A 24,033-nucleotide genomic window follows, 5' to 3' on the forward strand; every position below is an offset into this window, starting at 1 on the left:
GTAACCTGACAGCGCTGGAGTTACATATCCTCTTGCACTTGGCTGCTAACCTGTCAAATGAGAGATCAACTAGAGCTCAGGTACAAGATGAGTCCGTGTTTTATCACTCCCAACTCTCTTTTGCTTGGTAACGGAGGGCCCAATGGGGACTCCCAAGGGTTTGAGTACTTACTTAACTTACCCTGTTGTGTGTCTGAGAGCACACAACAGGTGTGTGTCTTGTCGAGGTTGACAAGTTCTGGAAGTGGTGGAGCCAGCTGGCAGGTCCTCTACATCTGTCAGAAGTGGCATGCACCCGCTAGTAAAGTTGCAGCAGGAGACCTGGTGTGGTTAGCTGATCAAAATGTACTGAGGGGCCATTTCAGACTGGGTCGAGTTGTGGAGGTGTGTCCTGATGTGATGGGTGTAATACAAGATGTGAGGGTGAGAACATGTCGAAGCTATCCAGTTTTCAGCGAAAAAAAAGAAAAGAAAAAAATGAAAACACAAATGTCAGAGCATGGCAAACTTCTCCGGGGCCACAAATTAGCCTTAGGGTATAGAGGGTTAAAAATATGCAAGCTCTATCTGTGTAGCTGTTTCAGGGAAAACGCTCTCCAATGCAAGCTGAAGCATACAGGGGATAGTCGTGGCAACACAGACAGGGAAAATCTGCAGCCTGTCATATGCACTCTCTCTCATAGAAGGCGAACTCTTACTAGCCGTGAAAACGTTTTTTCAGTGCTCTAAACAGCGCACCGAACCAGCTGTGAGAACAGCCTTTTGTTTTTGCTCAATAAAACAAAATAGAAATAGAAAGAGAGAAATTTGACCCCACTGCAATGCCGTCACTCCAACACCAAATGAGGAAAAACCCAACCAAAGAACGTAACTCGTTATCATGTATAACGCTTTGTAGAGAGTGATTTCAGGACTATCCATCCACCACTCGGCTTCAAAGCAAAAGGCTGATTTGACGCAAGCACATGTGCCTCATTTATACCCGCGCTGTGTGGCATGAGCAGCTGGTGTAATCATTACATGCCAATGTGCACTGGCTCGTTTAGTTACACTCAAAATAGACTGGCTATTTCTCGCTAGCGAGATTCCTATTTGTCGGTACTGCGACGTGGCGTTGAGAGTGACCGACTGAATGGGAACTTACATGCAGCACCTTTAAAAAAATCACAACAGGAGAAGATCACAAGAAGAATTTGTCAATTTTAGAGTGTGCTAGAGATTCAGAATTCATCAAGTACGCACCACTTGATATATCAAAATATATCAAAATAATGAAAACAATTTTAGATTTTTATAACTATAGCATTACCTGATGGTAAAATGCTAGATCTTACAAAGATCAACTTTATCAATAAAATAAATGTAAGAAGCTTTCACACAGATCTATATAGAAGGATCAGAAAAGGCAACTGTCAACCAGCTCTCACCTGAGTATGTATGTATTTGGTGTGTAGTCCATGTTGATCAGATCCGTCTCCTTCAACATCTGTCTTATACTTTGGACTGATCACTACAATTATTAGCACTGACTTCTGCAATAATAATAATAATAATAATAATAATAATAATAATAACAATCAGATTCAAGTAGAAAGCAGAAAAACGTATACAATTTACTGGCTAATTTTGCCTGAAATTGCTCAATATTAATTACTTGTTTAAAAATGCGTACTGTGGTATATTTTTTTGTTTTTCTCTGCTCAATTGAACTACAGCCCAAGACTGTGACTAAAACTATATTTTGTGTTATTAAAGGAATCAATTTAAAATGACATACAGTACAGGCTAAAGTTTGGACACATTACTGTTTCTAATGTTTTTGTAAAAAAATTCTGCTCATCAAGCCTGCATTAATTTAATATTATTACAATCTAAAATATTTGGTTTTCAATTTATTATACTTTAAATTATAATTTATTTCTGTGATGCAAAGCTGAATTTTCAGGATCTTCAGTGTCACATGTGACATCCAGTCTATCACATGATCCTTCAGAAATCATTCTAATATTCTGATTTATTATGAGTGTTGGAAACAGTTCTGCTGCCTAATATATTTGATGAATAAAAGGTTCAAAAGAACGTCTCGGTTACGTATGCAACCCTCTTTCCCTGAGGAGGGAACTGAGACGTAACGTCAGTGACTGACGAATGGGGGTTTCGCTTAGAAGCCTATCAACTTCGAGATTTATAAAACACCCAATGGCAGTGCCAATGCCATGGGCATGCGAGATTTGCATGCATAATTCCGCCTCCCCGAGTGGGTTGTAGCGACAATGGGATATGGTAGTGAGTTAATAATTAAACATATGACCGGATGACCAGAGCTCCGATAGATAGGGCAGATTTACTGGCGTGGTCAGTGCTGGAGGAGCTCAGGGCTTTTGGAGAAGCTCACCTGAGAAAATATATTGCGCGTATTCAGTCTGTGGAGTGGAATGGCGAGCAAGCGAAGACACCTGAGCCTAGTCCATTACCAGCTACTTGTAGAGGTGAGTACATAGTCGGACACAGGCTCCACTCAGAGATTGTAAAATCTGGCGAATGTGTTCGGTGTCGCCCAGCCTGCAGCTCTGCAAATGTCTGTTAGAAGCCCAAGAGGAGGCCACACTCCGGGTGGCGTGTACCCTGACCCCAAGGGGGCATGGGAGCCCCTGCTGTTGGTATGCCAAAACAATGGTGTCCACTATCCAGTGGGACAACCTTTGCTTTGAGAGAGCCTTCCCTTTTAGCTTCCCACCATAACAGACAAAGAGCTGGTCTGAGGACCAGAAACACCACGTCCTGTCTACGTAAGCGTGGAGAGCGCGTACTGGACAGAGCAGTGCCAAGGCTGGGTCTGCCTTCTCCAAAGGCAGCGCTTGCAGGTTCACCACCTGGTCTCTGAATGGAGTGGTGGGAACCTTGGGCACATATCCAGGCCGGGGTCTCAGGATCACGTGAGAGTCACCCGGTCCGAATTCCAGGCACGCTTTGTCAAACGAAAATGTCTGCAGGTCCCCTACCCTCTTGATGGAGGCCAATGCGGTCAGGAGCGCTGTCTTCATAGACAAGACCTTAATCTCCACTGACCGCAAAAGCTCAAATGGGGCCCTCTGCAGAGCATCTAAGGCTACTGAGAGGTCCCAAGAGGGTACGAGAGGAGCGTGAGTAGGATGTAGTCTCCTTGCACACCTCAGAAACCTGATGACCAGGTCGTGCTTACTTACCGGTTTGTCGTCCAAGAGGTCATGATAGGCAGCGATAGCGGCCACATAAACCTTGAGGGTGGAAGGAGACAACCTTCGATTCAACCCTTCTTGGAGGAACGACAGCGGCAACTTGATCTGGCATTTCCAGGGGTCTTCTAGGCGAGAAGAACACCAGGAGGTTCCACTTCAGCGCATGGGCGTGTCTCGTGGACTCAGCTCTAGTGGAAGCGATTGTAGCCACAGGGAGTGGAACCCGGATGCCACAGGTGGCCCTGTCACAGAGAGAGGAGATCCTGTCTCAGAGAAATCGGCCAGGGAGGGGCTGTCGCAAGGAGGAGTAGTTCTGAGAACCAGGTCCGGCCGTGCCAAAACGGGTCGACCAACATGACCTGCCCCTTGTCCTCCCTGACCTTGCACAAAACCTGTGCAAGAAGGGTCACTGGGGGAAATGCATATTTGCGCAGGCCCTGCGGCCAGCAGTGCGCCAGTGCATCCTTACCGAGTGTGCCCTCGGTCAGGGAATAGTACAAGCTGTTGTATTGTCCCCCGGTCCTGCTACCGTCCCCTGGAAAGAACTGCCCATCCCTGAGCTGTCCGCGTCAGGAGCGCCGCTTAGCCTGGTGTTTAGCGGGCTGCGGGGCTGGAGCGGACTGGGGCGGCTTCCTGCGGTGTGCTCCGCAGCGCAGGTGAAGGCTGTTGCTGTGGCCACACAGAACCGGAGGGGGGGGGGGGGGACCACTGGAGGCCACCCTCGGCTGTGAGCATACTGAGACGACTGTGCTGGCGCTGCTTTAGCTGCAGCAACTGGCCGCCGGGGCAGTGTTTGTTTAATGGCCTCAGTCAGCTTCTGGGCAGCCGAGAACTGTTGGCCGAAATTCTCGACCACGCCACCGAATAGCCCAGCTTGGGATATGGGGGAGTTAAGGAAACGTGTTCGCTTGTCCTATCCTGACGTGGCACACCCAAAAACTAATCGTCCAACTGCGAGGGCTCAGCCACTCCAACCCAAGCGCCGCGGCTGCCCGGGCAAGCATGCCTGTCAGCTCCAGGTCCGACTCGTGGCAATGCTGGCACACCCGAGGGCGGCAGCACAGATGAATCATTATCCTCGGAGGACTCTAGCCCACCTTGCGATGCAGCGACCGACATCTCGTCGTCCTCTGGAGCGCCGAATGAGACCTGGGGGGTGGGCTCGATTCCAACGCTTGTGGGTACCGGTGTGCTAGAGGGGGGTGTGGGTCAAGGCATGAGCATTGGAGCTGTATTCCACACCATCACCCTCAGGTCACCCTGGCCCAGAGTCCTGCACGGGTCCATTTTTGGAGACCCGCCCCTGCCCGTACCCGCAAGGTTTAGCACCAGATCCGACCAGTGACCCGTGAAAATTTCAATATTAAATCCGCACCCGCACAGACCCGTTAATATTTGGCCCGTTACCCGACCCGTGTCCGCGATAAATCACACGCGCTAAAATCATTTAAATTAAAATGCTTTATTTTTTTATCCTGCACCTCTCTCAACATCACAACAGGGTCATGAATGGGCTAATGAAACAGGCAAAAGTGCCTTTAAAGACTCGTTGTCAACAATTTAATATACTCCACTCACCAACTTTACTTTTACTTTATCCATTGTTACTCCTGCAACGCTCACTCCTTCTGGGTTACGAGAGGCATCAACAAAAGTTTCAATGTCGCAGTGGTGGTGACATGATGGGTCAAATGGCATATGGTTGCTGCGTGTATGTGTAATGGTAATTTGGACATAGAAATTGTAATAGCCTACAATATGTTCGAGGGGGGAAGAAGGAGGCGGGAACCGGCGAACATTTAAAAGACTTTAACCAAACAAAACGAAAGTAACGTGGGCAGCCCCTCACGGACATCTGCCATGCGCACACACATAATAAAACGTAAACACAACTCAACGTCAAATCCAGGTCTGGTGATCTCTCGTCCCATGATATGCCTCCGAGCTCCCTCAGAGGACTCGAGACCGGTGTGGCTCGCAGGTGACGCTCATTCACAATCACGCCCCTGTCTCGCTCGCTCGCCCTCTCTCTATCTCATTCACCTCGCCACAGATATATTGCACATAGGTCTATTTTTCATCCGCGCTACTACCCGCCCGCACAGAGTTAATTATCCACCCGCATCCCGGCCCGTGAATTTTATAAATGTCACAATCCACCCGTTTTAGCCACTTTTTAGCCACCCGCGGGTACCCGACCTGTTGCAGGACTCTCCCCTGGCCACCAGCCAAAGTGACACCTCACGTAGAGACACCAGCACAGAGCTCACTAAGTCTCGACCGCAACATGGAGATGGCCATATTCCCGCAGTGGGGAACAAGCGCTGCCTAAGCGTGCTGAAAGCCCAAACACGTCAGGCAGTCGTGCCTATCAGAAGGCGGCAGAGACCGACCGCACCCAGAAGCAAACAGGTGAGATATCCTGAAAAGGATGTGCCACGTGTGAGCTCTTTTTGTGAAAGGATTAACCTCGCAGTCGATGCCGAAGCACCCAGGGACCACCATCTGGATACCGGATTGTCAAATCAGCAGGCAGGAAGTATCCGATCGCTGGAACGCGCCGTTGACACCAACACCGACTAGAGGGTCTTCTGCCAGCTTCTTCCTTATATACCCACATGGGTAGGAGGAATTATGCATACAAATCTTGCATGCTCATGGCATTGGCACTGCCATTGGCCGTTTTCTAGATCTTGATGCATAAATCTTGAGTTGATAGACTTCTAAGTGAAACCCCCATTCGTCAGTCACTGACGTTACTCTGAGTGATTGAACGAAAGGGAACTGCATTTATTCAAAGGATTAAAAGAGATTTAGCAAAATAAAAACATATTTTCAAATAATATAAATCTCCTTTACTATCAATTTTTTTCAATTGAACACATTGTTGCTGAAAAAAATGATTGATTTATTTCAAAAAAAGAAAGAAAAAAAATGACTGACCCCAAATTACTGACCAGTAGTGTATCTTGTTGTTACAAAAGATTTCTATTTTTAAAACATTTGCTTCTTTTTTTTTTTTTTTTTTTTTTACTTTTTATTCATCAAAGTATTATAAAAAAAAGTATCACAGGTTATGAAAAAATATTAAGCAGCAGAACTGTTTCCGACTTTGAAAATGATTAGAATGATTTCTGAAGGATCATGTGACACTGAAGACTGGAGGAATAATACTGAAAATTCAGCTTTGCATCACAGAAATAAATGATAATTTAAAGTATAATAAATTGAAAAACAAATATTTTAAATTGTAATAATATATCACAACATTACTTTTTTTTCTGTATTTTTGATCAAATACAAGCAGGCTTGATGAGCAGAAGAAACTTCTTTCAAAAACATTACAAATAGTAATGTCCAAACTTTTGGCCTGTACCAATTAAACACTTTAACTTTAGTTCCCTTTCAGTCGGTCACGTTCGACGTACATCAGAACTAGACAGACGAATGGGGATCACTTCTGGAGACCCTATCAGCTTCGAGATTTAGAAAACGGGCCAATGGACATTGGCGTGCGTGCTTTGCATAGCGCACCCCGCCCCGCTGCGCGGGTATAAAGCGGAGGCGCTCACCACGCACCATTGTCATTCACTTCGGAGCCGAACGGCGTTGATGAAGCATCTGACTGCCTGCTATCAAGCACGAGAGAGAGAGAAAGCGTGTGCCGGGGGAAATCGCTCGTGTTGGCCAGACGGCACAAGACAGCACGACCGCGATCTCACCGCTGCTGAGAGAGCTGCTGTTTTCACAGCTAACTGAGCAAAGTTGCACACAGACATACACGCAAACCACACACACACAGTTGGTTCGGTGGCCGTGTTCACTTTTTTGGTGAGAGCAGATGACAGGCTGCATAAAATCCTGTCATTTCTGCCACGGTTGATCCCTGGGTGCTTCAACACCTAAAAGAGCAAATTTTCCTCACAAAAAGAGCTAAACGGGTGACGTGCTGTCCTTTTCAGGATGTCTTTCAACCCGTGCGTTTCTGGATGCGGTCGTTCCCTGTCGCCCGCTGACGGTCACAAGTGCTGTATCACGTGTCTGGGCTTACAACACGCTGAGGCAGCGTTTGTGAATGGTTCGTGTTCTCACTGCGGGAACATGACTATCAAGGCGCTGTGGTCGAGACTCGCCTTCCTACCCATAGTTCAATCTAGGTCTATTTCTGCCCAGCAGAATAGACCTGCTGTGATGGATGGCGGGGGTGACCTCAGGATTACGGTTAGGACAAACCCGTCGAGTGAGCCTCCGCGGGACCCTAATCCCTCACGAGTGCCGCAACCGGTGGTGTTTTCGGGAGACCCCATCGGCCCCCCACATGCGCGGCCGACGGTGTCTTTTGGGGCACCCGCGGACAAACAGATGTCGATCGCTGCATCGGAGGGGGAGTTTCAGTCCTCTGGGGATGAAGATTCGACTGTACTGCCTCCCTCTGGGAGAGTGGCAACGGTCAAGTCGGACCCGGAGTTGATGGCTATGCTTTCCCGGGCCGCCAAAAAGGTCGAGCTTGAGTGGAACCCTCCACCACGTCCCGAGCCTTCTAGGTTGGACGACTGGTTTCTTCTCAGCGTCCCGCCCTGGTACCTTTCTTCCCGGAGGTGCATGAAGAGCTGACTAGGTCGTGGAAAGCACCGTTTAGCGCCCGCGGGCGACCTAGTGGCTCCTCCCCCCTCACTACCCTTGATGGCGGGCAGGCCAGGGGGTATGAGGGTCTCCCGCCATGGCGTTGCTCCAGGTGCATCAAGCACAGGCACTCATGGACATGCACGAGGGTAGTCCTGGCCCAGAGCTCCTCCGGGAGCTCCGGGTGGCGTCGGACCTCGCCCTACGAGCGACGAAAACCGCTGCCCGTACTATTGGCCAGGCGATGTCCACTTTGGTGGTTCAGGAGCGGCATCTCTGGCTCAACCTGGCCGACATGGGGGAGACCGATAAGTCCCGGTTCCTGGACTCCCCTATTTCGTTGGCTGGGTTGTTCGGCGACGCGTTCGAGAGCTTTGCCTAGCAGTTCTCGGCCGCCCAGAAGCAGACGAAGGCCGTTCGGCACATCCTGCCCCGGCGGTCCACTGCTGCCTACACCCCGCCGGTGGAAGCATCTCCGCCTGCTCGTCGCCGAGGGCGTCCGCCCGCCGCCGCTACGCTCCTGCCGCCCAGCAGCAGCCTCCATCCGGGCGTAGATGTGGAGCCGGCCGCGGGAAGGACGTCCAGCCCGCTCAGGCCGCTGCCGAGCCAGGTGGCAAGCGCCATCGTAAGAGACCCTGAGACGGGCCACCCAGAGATGAGGGATCCTGCTCGACAGGAAGTGGCAGCAGCACCACTTCCTCCCCCCGGAGGAGGGCCAGGGGGCTTTCCTGTGACTATAACATCTGTTCTGGTAACATCTAACATCTGGTACCCAAAACTTCACAGGAAGAGCAGTTTCCAAAATCTTCGGGTGCCTAGAGAGTGTGCCTGGCGGTGTGCGACGCTTCCATGCCTTGCCGCCCTCGGGCGCCTCTTCAATCGCCAGCAGGGGCACGCCCCCACGCGGCCTCCCCTCTGTTCCGCGCCCCCACAGCGGAAGCAGGAAGGTGTTGCCACGCGCACGCAGACCCCACCACGGGCCGGCCTCGCGCCGTCCGGGTCGGGTTCCTTGAATGCCGCCACGCTGCCCCGCTGCGAGTACGTCTGTGGTACCGTGGGTCCCGCCGGGACAGTCACTGGGAGCATGGCTAGTGCTCCCCAGCCCATCCCGCGGGCTCTTCCGCACCATCAGACTCGGCTGTGCGATTCAGTTCGCCCGGCGTCCCCCCAAGCCCAGGGGCGCTCTCTTCACCTCTGTGTTGAGGGTGTTTGCCCCGGTGCTTCAGGCGGGGACCGCAGTCCTACTGGCGAAGGATGCAAACGAGCCGGTCCCTCCAGCCGATATGAAGACCGGCTTTTTCACCCCGTACTTCATTGTACTCAAGAAAAGCGGCAGGTTACGGCCGATCTTGTGTCTGCGGTTCTTGAACCGGTCCTGTCCCAGGCTACCGGTCGGAATGCTAATCCAGGAACGCGTCCTCTGACACATCCGTCCCTGAGATTGGCCTGCAGCGATCGACCTGAAGGACGCGTACTGGCATGTCTCGGTTCTTCCGCAACGGTTTCCTCGCTCTGTGTTCGGCGAACGAGCCTTTTAGTACGAGGTTCCACCCTTCTGGCTTTTTGTGCTCGAGCACCTCAGCCAGTGAGGGCTTCAGGTCAACTGGGAGAAGAGCAAACCCTGCCCGATGCAGAGGTTTCCTTTTTCCGGTATGGAGCTGGATTCGGTTGCCCTGACAGCACACCTCACCGGGGAGCGCGTCCAGTCGGTGTTGGACTGCTTGAATTCGTTCAAATGCAGGATGGCGGTCCCACTGAAACTATTTCAGGGGCTCCTGGGGCATATGGCTCCCGGAGCGGCAAGCGCGCCACTCAGGGTGCTTCATATGAGACCGCTTCAACGCTGGCTACACGGCCGAGTCCCGAGGTGGGCGTGGCACAGCGGATCCCTCCGTGTCTTTAGTTACACCGAGATGCCACTAAACCTTCAGCCCATGGGCGGACCCTGTGGTTCTACGGGCGGGGGTGCCCCTAGAACAGGGTTCCAGGCATCCGATTGTCTCCACGGATGCCTCATCCATCGGCTGGGGTGCCACGTACAATGGGCTTGCGGTTGCGGGTCTGCGGACGAGTCCTCAACTGCAATGGCATATCTACTGCCTAGAGTTGTCAACAGTTCGTCTTGCCCTGGGCCGCGTCAGGACGCCGCTCCAGGGCGAGCACGTTCTGGTCCGTGCGGACAGCACGGCGGTTGTAGCATACATCAACAGACAGGGTGGTCTACGCTCCCGTCGCATGTCACAACTCGCCCGCCACCTCCTGTCATGGAGTCTGAAGTGTCTGAGGTCACTTCGTGCCACTCACATTCTGGGCCGGCTCAAGCGTGCGGCCGACGAGCCCTCACGGCAGACAGTTCTTCCGGGAGAGTGGAGACTCCATCCCCAGGTGGTCCAGCTGATTTGGGATCGCTTCGGGACCGCACAGGTAGACCTGTTTGCCGCCCCGGACACGGCCCATTGCCAGTGGTTTTACTCCCTGACCGAGGAGACTTGTAGAGCTGCGGGCTGGGTGACACCCAACATGTTCGCTAGATTTTATAGCCTACGTGTAGAACTGGTATCTTCCCGTGTACTCACTCCTCAGAGTCGGTAGCACCGAAGTGCTCGTTCTAGTGTCGGCTTGCTGCGCCACTCCCTTCCCTCTGGAACGGATATGTGCGCTTATTGCTCCGGTCGAGTTCCCCAGCTTGGCGAACCCTATTGAGCCCTCCGCAACCCTAGGCAGACAGACGTGGCGGAGCGTCTGACGCCAGGTCTAACACTCGTATGCAGTTGGAACTTGTGTTAGGCTGGGTTCCATATGCAGTTACCCCCACGGTGGTCCCATATGCGTATTCTCCACGGTTCAGCTCCCTACGGTGAGCCTGTGTCTTTCCCTTGGCAGAGCCCGCTCTGCCGTCTCAGTTTGGTGTCTGCCCCCCACCCATCTGGTCCGGGGCCACCCCTGGGACTCCCGTATGTAGTACTGCCCACGGTCAGTCCATGCGTGTTTTCCACACATTATCTCCTTCGGGGGAGTGTGGCTTCCGCAGCGGCCCCCAGGGGCACGCTTTCCCAGTGTTATCCAATAGCCACTGTTTGGGTCTTGTGGGATGGCAGTAAGGCTCTCCCTGCAGGAAATTCCCCCCCCGCTCAGACGAGGTCCGAGGGACTCTGGCAGGGCACTGGAAGTGGTAGTAACTGTGGCATTTTCCATAGGGATCCCCATTCGTCGGTCTAGTTCTGACGTACGTTGAACGTGACCGACTGAAAGGGAACGTCTCGGGTTACGTATGTAACCCTCGTTCCCTGAAGGAGGGAATGGAGATGTACGTCCCGTCGCCACAGTTGCTGTACCATCACTGCAGTTCGAGCCTGGTTCGGCTCCTCAGTGAAAAACAATGGTACGTGGTGAGCGCCTCCGCTTTATACCCGTGCAGCGGGGCGGGGTGCGCTATGCAAAGCACGCACGCCAATGTCGATTGGCCCGTTTTCTAAACCTCGAAGCCGATAGGGTCTCCAGGAGTGATCCCCATTCGTCGGTCTAGTTCTGACATACGTCTCCGTTCCCTCCTACAGGGAACGAGGGTTACATATGTAACCGAGACGTTTTTTCATGTTTTAAAATCGAACTAAAGTACACAGAGGTAAAAACTTAACTATGAAACAAAAAGTCAATTAAAGGTGAAGTACCAGGGTAGAATTACAAGAGAAATGAGCAAAAGATCAATGTTTTGGCTGTATCAAAAGTCACAGTATTTACACTTTTTGGAAGAACAAGTCTACGAATGCTTACAGTATTTACATGTTTTTAAATATTAAGCTGTTTTTATTTTTATATAACACACATCATTTAAAAAAATAAAATACTTAAGTTATTTTTCTGCCATAATAATAATAAAATATAATAATAATAATAATAATAATAATAATAATAATAAATTCTTACATTTTTTAAAAAACTGTCCATCCATTTGTTGATGTCCATTTCTCTAACTCTGTCTTCAAATATATCAATCTACAAAAGATTTAAAAAAATGTTTTTGTTACATGTGACAAACAATAAATGTTTAAATAATTGACACTGTAAATAAGCAAAAAGTAAACAATCTTACAGCCGGTCTGAATCCTTGATTATTCAAAAAACTCACAAAGGGCATCAACTCTGCTGCAGTGTCCACAGAGTATGTTATGAAAACATCTCCTGAAAATCATAAAAGTTATATAGGTTTCAAGAATTCAAGGTGATATGAAAATCTTTTTTTTTTTTTTTTTGCAACAAGGCCGTAACCATGTCTTAGACATGTTTTTATTTATTTTTTGTTTTATTTTTTGGGTATGGGTAAGGTTGGGGGTACTGTCTTATAGGTTTATTTAAAAGAATTAAATTATATAAAAGGACTAAAAGAGAGGTAACACTTTGCGGTAAGAGTGCATGAATTATCATGAATTCATGCATTAATTAATACATGACTTATGCATTACTACATGCATTAATATCTCATGAATCATCAGGAACTAACAGGAATTCAAAGTCTTTCATTCATGACTTCATGGATGAACAATGCCTTAATTAAAACATTACCTAAGCTGAGTAAATCATCATACATTATGGTTTATTACACATGATCATGTTTTCTATGTTTAAAAATTGGTCTAATTCATGCATGTAAGACTACATTCGAAACATATGTATGAATGTATTTATGTAATTTGTGTATATTTTACCTACTATGATGTAATGTTGTTGTTGTTGTAGTTTCAATGTAACATTCTAGAATGGTCTCCAGGAAGACTAACTGATTGCATAGACTTTCAAGCAATGGGATCCATTAAAATAAACAATTAAATAAAATAAGACTACTTATGTTTTATTTTATTTATCGGGAGGAGCACATTCAGAAAATTAACCTAACTAATTTGCTTTACTCTAGTTTTGTAATGTAAGTGTGAACTTGTGAATTATTAAAGGAATATCAACGTTTAAAAAAAAAATGAACGTTACCTTATGCACAGGCAAGACCAGTATATAAATTAATATGATTAACCAAAGTTTTTTATTAATCATGATCTCTGATGTCTTCTTCATAGTAGCCTGCAGGTAAATGGTCAGAACCCAAAACGACCACAGGCTCAGCAGAACGCAGAATTCTGACATGAATTCTGTTGCCATTATAATACAGTAGTCATCATTAACTAAGCATTAGCTTTTCATGACCTGATCATGTTTGTGGCCATAAACTCAACTAAAGTGGAGACATGGTCCTTTGAAACAATGATGATGTGTTATTAATGATGGCATTGTGAAATGACATGGATATGTACATGAAAGTTAAAGCCTTTACACACAGTTATAGTAAGCTTTTCCATAGTTTAATGTAAGGTACAGATGAATATTAAAGTCGATAAATTCAAGTTCACGTAAACTCCCCCCCCCCCCCCCCCGCACTGCGGCGGAGCTTATCTACGCAATAGTTTGTTAGCCTTTTCTGTAATAATTTTAAGTGTAATAACAGGAATATTTAATCATTATAGTGTTGACTGTCATAACGCGGCTGTCATAAAAAAATCTAAGTTTTTTTGGTGTTTGGTGTAGTTAATGTTTTAATTAAGGTGTTGTACATCCATTAAGTCATGAATGAAAGACTTTGAATTCCTGTTAGTTCCTGAAGATTCATGAGATATTAATGCATGTAGTAATGCATAAGTCATGCATGAATTAATGCATGAATTCATGATAATACATGTACCCTTACCGCAAAGTGTTACCAAAAGAGATTAAGCAAAAATAGTGAATGTCTGCATAAAAATAAATAAATAAATATATATTTTTATGCAGACATTCACTTTTATTTTTGTCTGCCAAATATGTAAAAATGCTAACTGTTCAGTTATGATTTACATAAATAATGCTATATTTTCAAATCAAAAAGAGACCAACCTAAAAATGTCTATAGTGGTTACGGCCCTGCTTTGAAACAACACTCACTGCAGTCATCAGGAAGACTGATGTTACGCTTCAGCGTTTGAAGGTGGCCGACAGCAGCTGGTTGAGACGGCTGGACACACACTTCTGACATGAGCTCTTTCACAGGGGCTGTGCTCTGATGGGATGTGACTTGAGGGGGCCTCACAACAGCTGCTTGTCTAGGGATGGGCCTCCAAAGGAAAGCAAAAAATGTAGATATTTACAAGGCAAGTCAGTTCAGGTTGTGTCATAACCATAGGTGTAAATCACGGGGGGTGGGGGGTGGGGTCAGGACCCACCCCAGTGCGACCACATTGTGTGTTGTGAATAATAGAATCATATATACTTAAAATATTTGTTTAAGTAGTAAAACAATACAAACACAAATGGGGCAAAAAAAGTCTCCCTGTCTTGCCTCACAGTGGTTTGGTCCACCTGGCCAGGATTAAGAACACGTGAGGCCCTGGGGCTCTAACAACCCAAAAGGCCCCTATAGTAGCCGATCTCTGTGCCATAACATTTCCTAACACAGAAATAATTTGTATTTTAAAAAAATAAATCTTCAAAACACAGATATACAATGAGCATATACAGTCTGAATATTAAATTGTAATATTAGGTAGGGCTATATTTAAATATTCCAGACTGCAACACATTAACAGCATAAATGCATTAACTCCAGATATGAGGTCAAAGTAAACTGGGGCCATATTCACAAAAACATCATGTGGCTAAGAATAGCCCCTAAATGGAGCTTGAGTGATCGAATGGAATTCAAACGTAGTTCAGGCAGAACACTGATCGCTAAACTTTATTAGCTGACGCTCAGCTGATTTGTTACACCACCTACTCTAATCACTTATAGTATTTAAGCTCATTCAAACTCATGTTCCTCAGTCTGTCGCACAGACATTTACACATTGACAGGTTCTCAGCATTGCCTTTAATTCAATACTTCTCAGCTCGAGGCTCACGTAAGCTTATATACACAGGGCTCGACACAGTAAGTACTACCAGCTTGCTAGCATTTTCAACTAAGGGCATTTTCACAACTGATGTCCGCCCCCAACGTCCAAATCCAAGTTCATGTTTGATTTGATACATTCGTAAGTTTGTTGGTTTCACATTCCAATCCTGTGAGCCGCTAAGCTAGCGCACTAAAACATTTCACATAATTGCGTCCTGTAAGTTACATTCATCTATTTGGGCTGCATCTTGACATTGTTTGGCTTAACTGACATGCGTCTGATGTCAGCGTGTTGTCATTCGGCGGGTAACTTTGACAAGAATGAATGAACAGATACAATGGTGCCACTAATGAACGTTGCACATTGATTCCCATTAAATTTCTTATCGTTTGGATTGGAAGTGGACATTTTAAGCTTCTATACAATTTCTCATGTTGTGAGGCAAGTAGCCTGCTGAATTTCGGTTATTCATGAGACATTCTAAGATGTAAACATGAACATTGGCATAAACAGGAACTTCCCGTAAATGGTCTGAAAGTCCGAGGGATATTACGTTCGTTCTTGAACAATCACTCATATTTTGTTCACTGAAAATCCTCCCTCCACAAACAGCATGGAGCTATTTGCAAGGAGCGCATGCGCAGCTTCGTGGACTGTTGCATTCTGTCAAAGATTGACAAACCTTGAGCCAATAGTGTTCTAGTATGAGTTGTGACGGATCATGTGATTGTTGAATCAGTGAATGAATACGCCCTTTACTGACCGAGATGCTTTGAGTCTGTCTCTGAATGGGAGATCTTGTTAGCGAACAAATTAAACAAATTGGTGCATATTGTTTGCGAAATGAGGAAGTGAACCAGTTGTTGAACGATAGCGAACAGGTGGAGCTCAGCTCGTGTAGGTGGCATATTGCAGCAAAAAGCAAAATATACACTTTACCATTGTAATGAAAACAGTGTAACAACACAAACAATGGTTAAATGATCACCTCACAGAATTGAAGTGTGTTTGTATTTTATTTTCATGCTTAAACAGTTTACTCATTTAAATTTAACGACTTCATTGCGTCTAAGTTATGTCATGCTCTTTCGAAAGTCAGAAATCCGGACCAAACTGTAAAATGTATTTTAGAGAACCCGTTTTAAATATAAAATCAATACCTTAAAGTAAGCTATATTAAATACTGTGTAATGACTAATTCAAGCCATCTTATATTCTGGGGAGCGAAAACGTATAACGTTATCATGATCCTGCAAACCTCAAAGGCTACGATTTCATTAAAAAAACTTGAGCTCACGTTTCAGAGCATTCTACAGCCTGCACACTACAATGCTTAAGACTGTTAAAGTTCAGAACCATGTGCGGTCAATAAATAGCGTGCATTATAATGCCAAGCAAATTCTTAATGTGTAACGCTTTGACCCAGATAACTGTCGTTGAATCATGAAAATAGAGCGTGAAGGCGAAAAATCTGTATTTCACATGTTTAATGGTAGGTAGGCTACACAGACACGCGCTGCCTCATACATGAGGGAATCACTTTTTCATAGCGTCACAAATAAAAGTATTGTTAAGTGTCACATAAGTTCGTTGGGGGTTTGTTAATAAATTCAGAGTGTCCTATGTATCAAGTATAGTCTGGCTTCTCTATTCCTCTGATCACGCATGATCAGTTTCTGAAATTAGTCAAGGAACTGTGTTCCCTACCCCTTTGAGGCATGCTACCTCCAATGATTTCAGGAGCTGCGCTCCTCTTAGACACGCTGTCTTTAGTAGTTACGCAATCCAACGCATAGAATTCAACAACCTGTCACACAGACGTTTACAGCCTTTGAGCTGCCCTATCGGCAATTCAAAATGCCTCATCTAACATTGCTGTAAGGCTACAAGCGATTGAGAACCAGCAACATACAACTTTATCTCTCCAATTATTATGCTTCAGGAATTTTCCTGCATGCAACGCTCGTTGGTAACTTTAAGTCTCATGTTTGTTGGGGGTTTGTAAATAAATTCAGAGTGTCCTATGTATCAATTATAGTTTGGCTTCTCTGTTCACCCATGATCAGATTCTGAAATTAGTCAAGGCGTTCCCTACCCTTTTGAGGTACGCTATCTCCAATGATTGCAGGAGCCGCGCTCCTCTTAGACACGCTGTCTTTAGTAGTTACGTAATCTGACGCACAGAATTCAACAACGTTATTGTGTTGGGGGATTCTGCCTCAAGGATGTATCTTGAGCTGCCTAGTATGGCAGCTCGAGCATCTCTGAGCCTAAGCCTTTCGCCAAATCAAAGATTGTCAATAAATTTCATTCTCAAAGTGGTCCTGACTGAAATGGAGCTTGAGTGAACGAATGGAATTCAAGCGTAGTTCAGGCAGAACACTGATCGCTAAACATTATTAGCTGACGCTCAGCTGATTTGTTACTCCACCTACTCTAATCACTTATAGTATTTAAGCTCATTCAAACTCATGTTCCTCAGTCTGTCGCACAGACATTTACACCCACCTCCACCCCTTCACCTCCTAGTGTCTTCATTATTGAGTATGGGATTCTGTGTAGAACTCTTGTTACCATTTATATTTTCTGTAATGTATGCTAAGAAACTTTTGGTTATTATGAAGGCTGGGGGATTCTGCCTCAAGGATGTATCGAGCATCTTTGAGTCTAAGACCTTTCGCCAAATTAAAGATTGTCAATAAATTTCATTCTCAAAGTGGTCCTGACTGAACTTGCATATTTAGGAGAAACACTTAAAAATGATGGCCGTGTCAGTCCTAATTTTAAGACTCCTACATTTTTGCTCTAATAGCAAAAGCATTTTCACACAGCATTTTAGCACTAAAACTAGCTCCTAAATCCATGAAACGCTAGTTTCAAGAGGACTCCTAAGTCACTAAGACCAAATCACAAACAATCATAATGGCTGTTGCGGACCTTTCTCCCCCTATTCTCTTCCACTTCACTTCTGTATACTCACTGTCCTATCATAATAAAAAGGCAAAATTGCCAAAAAATAATAAATATTATTTATTTAAAGCAGCACTGGGCAACTTTTGCTCTCGGGGTCCCCCTACAGTTGGGAAAAAATAATGTCCTCAACTACTGTCGTAAGCTCTGTCGTCCTTCAACAGGGGATGCCATCGGGCGTGCATTTGTTGACATGACAACCCTGATAGCCCTGAACTAGTGATGCGCGGGTCGTCTCATAACCCGCGGACCCCGTATGCCTATTTAATGGTCGCGGGTGCGGGGCGGGTTTTAAAAATATATACAGTGGTGCGGGGCGGGCCAAATAATTTCATAAAAGCGGCCCCGCGGGTTGGTGCAGCACTAACAGTTACCCTGAACACTGCAGGAGTTTACATGCAGGTGTTCTTCTGGCGTTGCGTGTGAAATGTCTTCATCCCAGGTACAGTCAGTGGCATATGTTTTAGCATGTCATATGAATATAATTTCATGGGTTTTTTTTCTTTTCCAAATACCAAATAATCCCGATGCTCATGTTTACAAGCCAGCATCATTATAGTACTCTATTGGTTACCGTTTTACAGAATCTATATGATACTTCAATTCAATGTTTGAGTGGTAGGTAATCACCATAACAAGCATGATAGCATCGGTCGGGCACGCCTCCTTCAGCTCATGCCAACGAGCAAACGGTGGTCCAATGTTGATCCTCGTCCTGCCTTTAATCCGATCCCTTTTTCGTTTCCTCTTATTGCTTTCCTCCAACAAAACCTTTTCTTTCTTATTTGTCTGTGCTGCTTCGGACATTACTATATTATCCGACAAACAAAGTTGGGCTTGCACATCTGAATTTAAGGAAGTGTGGGTGTTGGTGGAAGTGACGTATATGCCGTAAAGCAGTCGAATTTTGTAGTTCTTTTTGCTCTCGGGTTACAACCCGAAGTTTAAAAGTACAATTAAAAACGATACAGACCCCATCAAGCTATGGCAGACGTGTCATTCAACCTATTGTAAGTCAATGTATCATCACAAGAGTCTTGAAAATATATTATGAAGGTTGAAAAGTTACCTGGTGCTGCTTTGATATTAAAATGATAAAATGTCTGATTACCTGGGGCAGTTGTTTCACAAGCTCACACTTACAAATGATCGGAGAGAGTAAAATAGTAAAATAGGCCTATTTGCCATATTGTCCAAGAGGCGTGAGGTCTCCAAGCCCAAACTCCGAATAGGCCTACTCCCCTGAATCCCTGGCTGGGCCGAGAGTGAGGAGTCAAGGTGGTGGAGGAGGGATGCAGAAAACTGTTGAGGTAACAACAGGATTTGGCTGTGTATACTGTATGCCTTATCTCAAGCTGATTAGATAATACTCCTTCTGAACTTGTTTATAAAACATAATTTTTTGCTTGAATTCTGCAATCTCTGGTTGATAAATAGCTGAATATATACTTGTTTAATTAGTGACACTTAGACTACTTTTTAAAATCTTTATTTAAATATGGCAAAAAAAATGTTAACCTTTATTTGAATATGGCAACATTTTTATTTTAAAATCTTTATTCGAATATGGCAACATGATACGTTCTACAACATTTCTATCACTAACTGAGATTTCTCCTCCATCAGCCAATCACTGTGGGCATAGTTAGTAAGTGCGATGACATCATCCATAGCAACGAGGTCAACCACGCCCTTACTCTTAGCTTAAGACTGTTCGCTCTCAAAAGCTTTGTGAATAGGTTTTAAAGGCCCACTGAAATCAAAATGGAAGTTTTTTAGCTTTTAGTATGACTGTGTTAGCCTTAAAGTTATGAATAAGCTGGTATGTTCCAAAACTATGACAAAATTTGCATTTAGGAGATATAAGCATTCAAAATTTACAGTCTCTCACTTTCTTAAAAACGGATCTCAGATTTTGATGACATCATCGCAGACTTCACCTTCTCGCCATATCTTCTGTCCAATCAAATGCTCTCTAGAATCTAAAGCCCGCCCCCTACACTAGGCCCTCCCTAGTGTAGACCTAAAGCCCACCCCCTACCTTTCAGCTGCAGCTGAAATCGGTCAGTTGTTGACACACACACACACTGTAAAAAATTATTTAGAAAAAAAGTTACCTGGTTGCCTTAATTTTGAGTTCACTGAAATTAAAATTTTGAGTTAATACAATGTGGATAGCCTTGATATTGTGTGTGTTTTATTTCTGATCATGCAGTGAAACATGCCAAATAGTGCTATTTTAATGATTTATTAAATTTTTTATGTGGTTCAGATACAATAATATTTTGAGTTTCTATTTATTAAACAAATTTCCTTCATTGTATCAACTCAAATTTTTAATTTCAATAAACTCAAAATTTTAAGGCAACCAGGTTACTTACTTTTTTAAGTTAAACCAACAAAAACCAACCAAATTTTTTTACAGTGCATTTACTAATTTCTACATTGTGAAAGGCACATAGCACACTATATATGTTATAGGAAACGATTCAGTGTAAATATGCTTTCATTTGAGGCGAATGAAGTCTGTTTTCACGTTAGTTTCACGCACCACAGCAGCGCACTCACTCTAACGGCTCTGGTCAAAATTTAGACTACAGACACGAGAGCGCAGCGAGGATCATATGCAGAAGTCCGCGCAGACAACAAAACATATCGACCAATAAGAATTCTGCATTAGGGCTGCCCCCGACTAAAGATATTCCTAGTCGACTAACACTTGCGTATATACAAGGAAAGGTATAGTCCAAGTTGAAGTTTAAAGGGTCATGAAACCCCCCTGCTGCAGCGGTGTTTTTTCACACCTTCGATTTGAAAAAGCTTGTTAAAAGGGGAGTGGTCGACTGTGAAAAGGTGGGATGGTATTGTGTGGAAAGAGGGAATGTTTGCATAAATAGGGGAGTGTCTGTCAGTAGGTGCTGAGCGGTTCTGAGACATGTTCTTGGTTCACGTTGGCATTGTTTACCACAGTGAGATTAAATGAGGGATGAGTACAGCGAATGAGAGAGCTATGAGTGGCATGCAGCAGAGATCGCAAATCATTCAGCTCTTCAAAGTTCAAACCAGCATAATTCAGTGAGAAATGAAAATAAATGTTATTCTGCATGACGAAATATTTTGCAAACGTGATAAAACTATATTTGTCCAAATATGCACGCTGTTTGGCAAGATGAACAACGCGCCGACTTGATAAGAGAACGTGAACCACCCAACATGCGATGTGATAAGAGATGTGTAATTCTAGATCGGTGTAAAAGCGAAGAGGTTTGAGGCTAGTCTCGACCGCGCATTGCCGTGACGATCCGCGCTGTCTATCACTCGGCAGCTAAATCTATATTTGTCCAAATATGCATCACACTGTTTCACTAAGAGCCCGAACACATGCGGTTTAGTGCATAGCTGTGACGACAAATAAAACGGAGAGGACGTGGCTTTTGTTCATTAGCCTACAGATTACAGATTGGTTATTTTGCACTCCTGACATAGATAGTCAACGCTTGCAGGTTCGGCGTGCGATTCCTCAGGTGAATTTTACTTTACCGAGCCTTTGTAGCAAAGGCTTCCACAGACGGCGCCCGGTTACAGCTCACTCGGCGCCCTTTACGTTACTTCGTATCAGCACAACGCCTAGCTTTCCTCCGTGACTTTTCCGCACGCTGCTTCCAAAACTTCCCCACCATATCTCTACAATAATGATGTAAGACGAGCCTGACAGAAGTGACTGTCTCATGCATATTAACTAAATTATCTTGTATGCATACTACAGCGCAGGGATTGGACTGAATGAGCTTCATGTCATGAATATATATCGAGAATCGCTCGGAGCGGTCGACGTCAGCATGTGCCCAACTGCCCATACTTGGGCCGAAAAGGCCGTGCCGACGTCAGCATTTGTGACGTTGCTCCGACTAAACTTTTCAAACCGGAAGACAGAAATCGCTCTGAAAAATGCAAAAATAACTATTTTCACATATGCATACCATTAATGAGTACCCTTAGTGTTTTCAATGATGTGCAGCCTATACATATCTGTTTACATCTCAAAAAAAGTGTTTTGGGGTTTCATGACCCTTTAACACTTCCTTATGACAGAAAATGCTAAAGCATGATATTAGCGCGTTCAAAATAAAAATGAAGTGCTTAAAACAGAATAGTAAAGTGTTTAAAGTATAGGCTACAGCGCTTACGGACACAAAAATCAGTGGCCGGAACGTTATAGGCTAAAAATAACATTAAAAACAGCAATCAGACTGCCTGTGCATTTTAATAATTTATTATCAAAAATGCAAACTGTAACAGTTACATGTCCAAAAAAAAAAAAAAAAAAAAACAGTTTTGAATAAAATAAACAAATAAATTCATGAAAATAAATTCATTCTTTAAAATTAATTAAATTAACGTATTATAACTTAGGCCTAGTACAAAACAAGTACTGTAGCTAAAATGCTGTTTGGTATAAAAATACAGTGGAACATTTATATACTTTTTATATTGTTCAAAAGGAAAATTAACAAAAATGAAGAATTTAATAAATGCACACTAATACACTAATCAAAAATATCAGAGCAAAGCCGCAAACTGCCATTAAGACGACGGATGAGTCTTGAACTGAAACAACAAGTTGCAAAACTCAGACTAATTTTTCTTACAGAATAAAAAACAACTTCTGCATTTTATAAAAACGAATAAATAAAAATATGTATTTATTTATTTTTATAGCCTACCTGTTATAAAAATACTTGTTTTTATAAAGCCTAACAGATAGCAAACAGAAACACTATAAGGAAACGTTACTACTTTTTAAATGATAAGACATTTTCGATGTTGACGCGTGATAGGCAAATGTTTGCCTGCAGAGTTTGCAAACAGCCTTTTTAGGGTCATCCTTCGACTTTTCAAAATGATCCCACACTTTGGACTTTTTTCCTGGCATAATTATTAGCATCAGCCAGACACCACTCCCACAAGTGCGCTTTGGTATACCGCGAGGTGCGAGGTCTCGTTGATCTCTCGTTGCTTTGATGTCATGTCATACTCCATCTGCAGTGGGTGTGCGGTGCGTGTTGCGTTGCGTATGCGGTACAGGATCCGCACGCCCTGTTGTGCTTTCACATAGGCCTATGCTGCATTTGTAATCCGCAACTGATCCGCTGTTGCATACCACAAACAGCATTTATTCATTATTTTTTATTTAAAATCCAAAAGTTGTTACTGAACATGGCTCATCAGAATTGCAATTCTCTTTGTTTACTCTTTCATAGTCAGGATAACGTATACTAGCCTTCATTTAAACAACATTTTATTAAATTCATTAATTCATATTTATATAGCCTAGTACTTTAGATTTAGCTCACACAAGTGGCAAAACATTTAAACATAGGTTGTAGCCAAAAATCACAAACATTTTAAATTAGAAACTTACAATAGGCTATTCAAAAACAGCATCACAAAATAGACTCGGTACGAAAACGATCGTCGCACTGCAGCAGGACCGCATCCGCGTGCAGTTTGAAAGCTGTAACCCGTTAACATGGGTACGGAAAAAACTATGCACCGCACACGCACTGCAGACGGAGTATGTGTGAAACGGGCGTGACTGCACAGCCCCTGATTGCATAATTTTTTTCACTGGATTTTTTTCCCCGACTAACCACCTAATGAAAATGTATTCGACCAAGCCCTCTTCATATCGACTAACGTTTAGTCGACTATTTGGGGGCAGCCCTATTCTGCATAGAATGCTGCATTTCAAAGCGATATGGAGGAGATTATGATGGTAAACAGTGTTAAAGGAAACTGGCTTTACCAAACAGAAAGGTCTGCTCTTGCGCTCTAGTCAAACTGTATATTAACAAAACGCTTGGCTGTTTCAAAAAAGGGGAGGAGCTGCTAACAGCTGGAGCCGTTTCAGGGGAAATTACGTCCACACATTGAATAATGCAGCGCGTTTCAAAGCACTTCAGCAGGCCTTTAAAGGTGGGATAAGTGTTATTTCAAAACCTTTTTAGAAAAAGGACACGGGCCGGTTTGTGTTTTTGTGATAGAAGGGATGACTTTTTCATTTAATATTCGACCTGGATTAGATACACAGAGATTCTGCCATAGCTGTTGATGCCTCTGGGTTTACGTATGTGTGGGGGGGCGCTATCAAAATAGGGGCGAGACCCTTTTGGGGGTAGGGGCGTGTTTGTTTTGGTGATTTGAAATATCAACAACGGTTACCAGATAGCACTTACCCCAGCTTTAAGAGAAATCTCGGTAACACTTTAGAATAATGGTCAGTTATTAATAGATAACTATGCAGGAAG

General features: G+C 44.6%; 1 protein-coding gene across 3 annotated transcripts in view; it reads right to left on the bottom strand.

Moving 5' to 3' along the window:
• Positions 1-24,033, bottom strand: part of traf3ip2a (TRAF3 interacting protein 2a) — a 181,759-nt gene that overhangs the window by 37,376 nt on the left and 120,350 nt on the right. For 2 of the 3 annotated variants that reach the window (XM_067417395.1, XM_067417394.1), the window contains 4 exons: positions 13,809-13,978; positions 11,935-12,023; positions 11,769-11,837; positions 1,428-1,532 (listed from right to left, as the gene is read on the bottom strand). In XM_067417395.1, the coding sequence (XP_067273496.1) occupies positions 1,428-1,532; positions 11,769-11,837; positions 11,935-12,023; positions 13,809-13,978 (433 nt within the window). The remainder of the gene's footprint in view (positions 1-1,427; positions 1,533-11,768; positions 11,838-11,934; positions 12,024-13,808; positions 13,979-24,033) is intronic. The other variant, XM_067417397.1, reaches the window with a different exon arrangement.

Source organism: Pseudorasbora parva, chromosome 15 (genome assembly GCF_024679245.1).
Source record: "Pseudorasbora parva isolate DD20220531a chromosome 15, ASM2467924v1, whole genome shotgun sequence".
In the NCBI taxonomy this organism is placed as follows: Eukaryota; Metazoa; Chordata; class Actinopteri; order Cypriniformes; family Gobionidae; genus Pseudorasbora; species Pseudorasbora parva.